Here is a 2,770-nt window from a genome sequence, read left to right on the forward strand (position 1 = left end):
TGATCCACTAACTGCCTAAGGGTGACCCCACTAGCAGCTCTGCTTGAGTGTCCCCCATTTGTCCAGCCCACCGTGTTCCCCTCTGACCACACCTGCTCTAGAGTTACCCCATTACTCCTCTGAACCCATCATGTCCCCCCTGACCAGTGTCACCTGTCCATTCCAGCCAAGTGTGGTCCCCACTGACCATGCTTGCCTATGGGTGACTCCAGTGGCATCTCTGCTTTGGTTGCCCCCCAAGCCCCTCTAGCCCCAGCATGTCCCCCACTGACACCCCTAGCTGGCCACTCCTGTCCCATTGATCCCTGTGGCCCTGTCATGTCCTCCACTGACCAGCATCCCACTTGGACCACTTGTCCCAGCACATCCCCCCCTCACTAGTGGCCTCCACTGATCACCTTTCCTAAATGTGTCCACCACTGACCCCTGTACCCAAGTGTGTCTCCCTTCTCCCACTCCCAGAGGCCCCAGTGACCATTGTGCGGGGGCCGCAGGACCTAGAGGTGACCGAGGGAGACACAGCTACATTGGAGTGCGAGCTTTCCCAGGCCTTGGCTGATGTCACCTGGGAGAAGGTCAGAGCCCAGCCCACCTTGGCATCATAAGGACAGTAATAATAATGCCCCAAATGGAAACAACTAACATTCACTGAACGGGTGTGCCTGGCACTGTGCTCAGATTTACTTTTACTTTACACTTAACCCTCTAATCCTTACAACAGCCCTTTTGCTATCTCAGTGTTATTTCTAAGAAGCCTGAGGCTCAGTGGGGTGAAGTATTGCCCAGGGGCAGACAAAAGGGGTAGAGCCCTAACGTCCCCAAGGGGGATGCTTTCCCAATGAGGCTCCTGGCTTCCGGAAGACTTGGGACAACCGGATCCCAACTTGAGAGCCAGAAAGGCATAAACGCGCCTGGAAACCGCTTGACATCAACAGAGGGCGCCGCCGCCACCCAGTCGAGTTCACCCTGACCTGCAACTCTCGCCCCTAGGACGGGCGCCCGCTCACCCCCAGCCCTCGGCTCAGGCTCCAGGCCCTCGGCACGCGTCGCCTCCTCCAGCTGCGGCGCTGCGGCCCCTTGGACGCCGGGACCTACAGCTGTGCAGTGGGGACGGCTCGCGCCGGGCCTGTCCGCCTGGTCGTGCGCGGTGGGTACCGGGCGCTGCTCGGGCAGGGTACTGCTGTGGGCGCCGGGGCTGCGGACCCGACTAGCTGGGGACTGACTCCTGCGCCTCCAGAGAGAGGGGCGGAGTGTGGGCGTGGTCGGAGTCCGCCCCGCCCCGCCTCACGCCTCCCGCTCCGCCCCAGAGCGCAACTTGTCTGTACTCTCCGAACTCCGGTCCGTTCGCGCCCGCGAAGGTGACGGCGCCACGTTCGAGTGCATCGTGTCGGAGGCCGAGACCGCGGGGATCTGGGAGCTCGGAGGCCGTCCGCTGAGACCCGGAGGCCACGTCCGCATCCGACAGGAAGGTCTGACCGACTTTCTTCGCACTCTGGTCTCTTGCTGCCCCGCCCTTGGCTCAGACAGACCCCGCCCTACTAGGATAAGCCCCGCCTCCGGCTCGAGTGGGCCCCGCCCCATAGCCCAAAGAGCAGTCTACCGGTCTTTCCCGGGTCCCCAGCTCTGAGCCCTCGGTCCTGGACCGCTCTTCTTTCCCTTCAGCATCCCAATTCTGCCCAGCCCAGCGCACATTTGCCGCGTCCAAACCGACCCGGGAACCTACTCCGGCCCACCCTCATCCCCGAACCTTCCCCAGTGGCCGCTCCTGCCTCGCTTAGCGCCTCCCTCTCCTCCCCAGGGAAGAAACATATTCTGGTGCTGAGCGAGCTGCGCCCGGAGGACGCCGGTGAGGTCCGCTTCCAGGCGGGACCCGCCCAGTCCGTGGCTCAGCTGGAGGTGGAGGGTAAGCAACTGGGGAGGGATGGTTGGGAGTGGGCATCATCTACCCCCGGGACTGGCAGGCTGGCGGCGGGTCCTGGGAACGCTGCCTCCCCACTTCCCTTCCTCGAGGGACTCTTCTTCTGGGGAGGGTCACAGAGGGCAGTGCGTTTCCTGGGGAGGAGGAGACTTTGGGTTAGGGGTACAGAGGAAGGGACTGGTGCCATAGAGGTCTGAGACTAGGAGTGGAGGCTGCAGGGGGAGGGAAGATGCGTCTCTCCTCCTGGGGGCCCTGCGTGTCCCTATTAACTTAAGCCCTCGTCCTCACCCCCAGCACTGCCTCTCCAGATGTGCCGCCGCCCCCCTCGAGAGAAGACGGTTCTGGTCGGCCGCAGGGCGGTGCTGGAGGTGACTGTGTCCCGCTCGGGGGGCCACGTGTGCTGGTTGCGGGAGGGGGTGGAGCTGTGCCCGGGAGACAAGTATGAGCTGCGCAGCCATGGCCCCACCCACAGCCTGGTCATCCATGACGTGCAACCTGAGGACCAGGGCACCTACAGCTGCCAGGCCGGCCAGGACAGCGCCCACACACGGTTGCTGGTAGAGGGTGAGTGAAGCTGACTGGGCAGAGGTCAGAGGGGCAGGCTGGCTGGCCAGGAAGGAGGGGTTGCCTGGGAGCTGGGGGCTGAGACACACTTACCAGAGGGTTTTCCAGGACTTTGGATGGCCAGTTGGTTCTGGGGTGTATTGGAGGTGGAGAGTGGGGGAGGGGCTGAGGAGAGGAGGGAGCCCTGTGTTCTCCACAGGAACCATTTGCTTCAGGTCAGCTGGTCCCACCTTTCTATGCCCTTTCCTGTCCAGGTTTCTCGCTCCCTCCTGCCTCTGGACCACATTG

General features: G+C 63.0%; 2 protein-coding genes across 2 annotated transcripts in view; both read left to right on the forward strand.

Moving 5' to 3' along the window:
- OBSL1 (obscurin like cytoskeletal adaptor 1) overlaps positions 1-2,719 on the forward strand; it is a 20,997-nt gene extending 18,278 nt beyond the window's left edge. The window contains exon 20 of the mRNA XM_040640032.1: positions 2,213-2,719. Coding sequence (XP_040495966.1) covers positions 2,213-2,490 — 278 coding nt within the window. The 3' untranslated portion in view covers positions 2,491-2,719. The remainder of the gene's footprint in view (positions 1-2,212) is intronic.
- The window catches only part of LOC121104050 (obscurin-like protein 1), a 3,045-nt gene continuing 2,873 nt past the window's right edge, over positions 2,599-2,770 (forward strand). Inside the window, exon 1 of the mRNA XM_040636484.1 lies at positions 2,599-2,605. Coding sequence (XP_040492418.1) covers positions 2,599-2,605 — 7 coding nt within the window. The remainder of the gene's footprint in view (positions 2,606-2,770) is intronic.

Source organism: Ursus maritimus, unplaced genomic scaffold, assembly GCF_017311325.1.
Source record: "Ursus maritimus isolate PB19 unplaced genomic scaffold, ASM1731132v1 scaffold_1, whole genome shotgun sequence".
In the NCBI taxonomy this organism is placed as follows: Eukaryota; Metazoa; Chordata; class Mammalia; order Carnivora; family Ursidae; genus Ursus; species Ursus maritimus.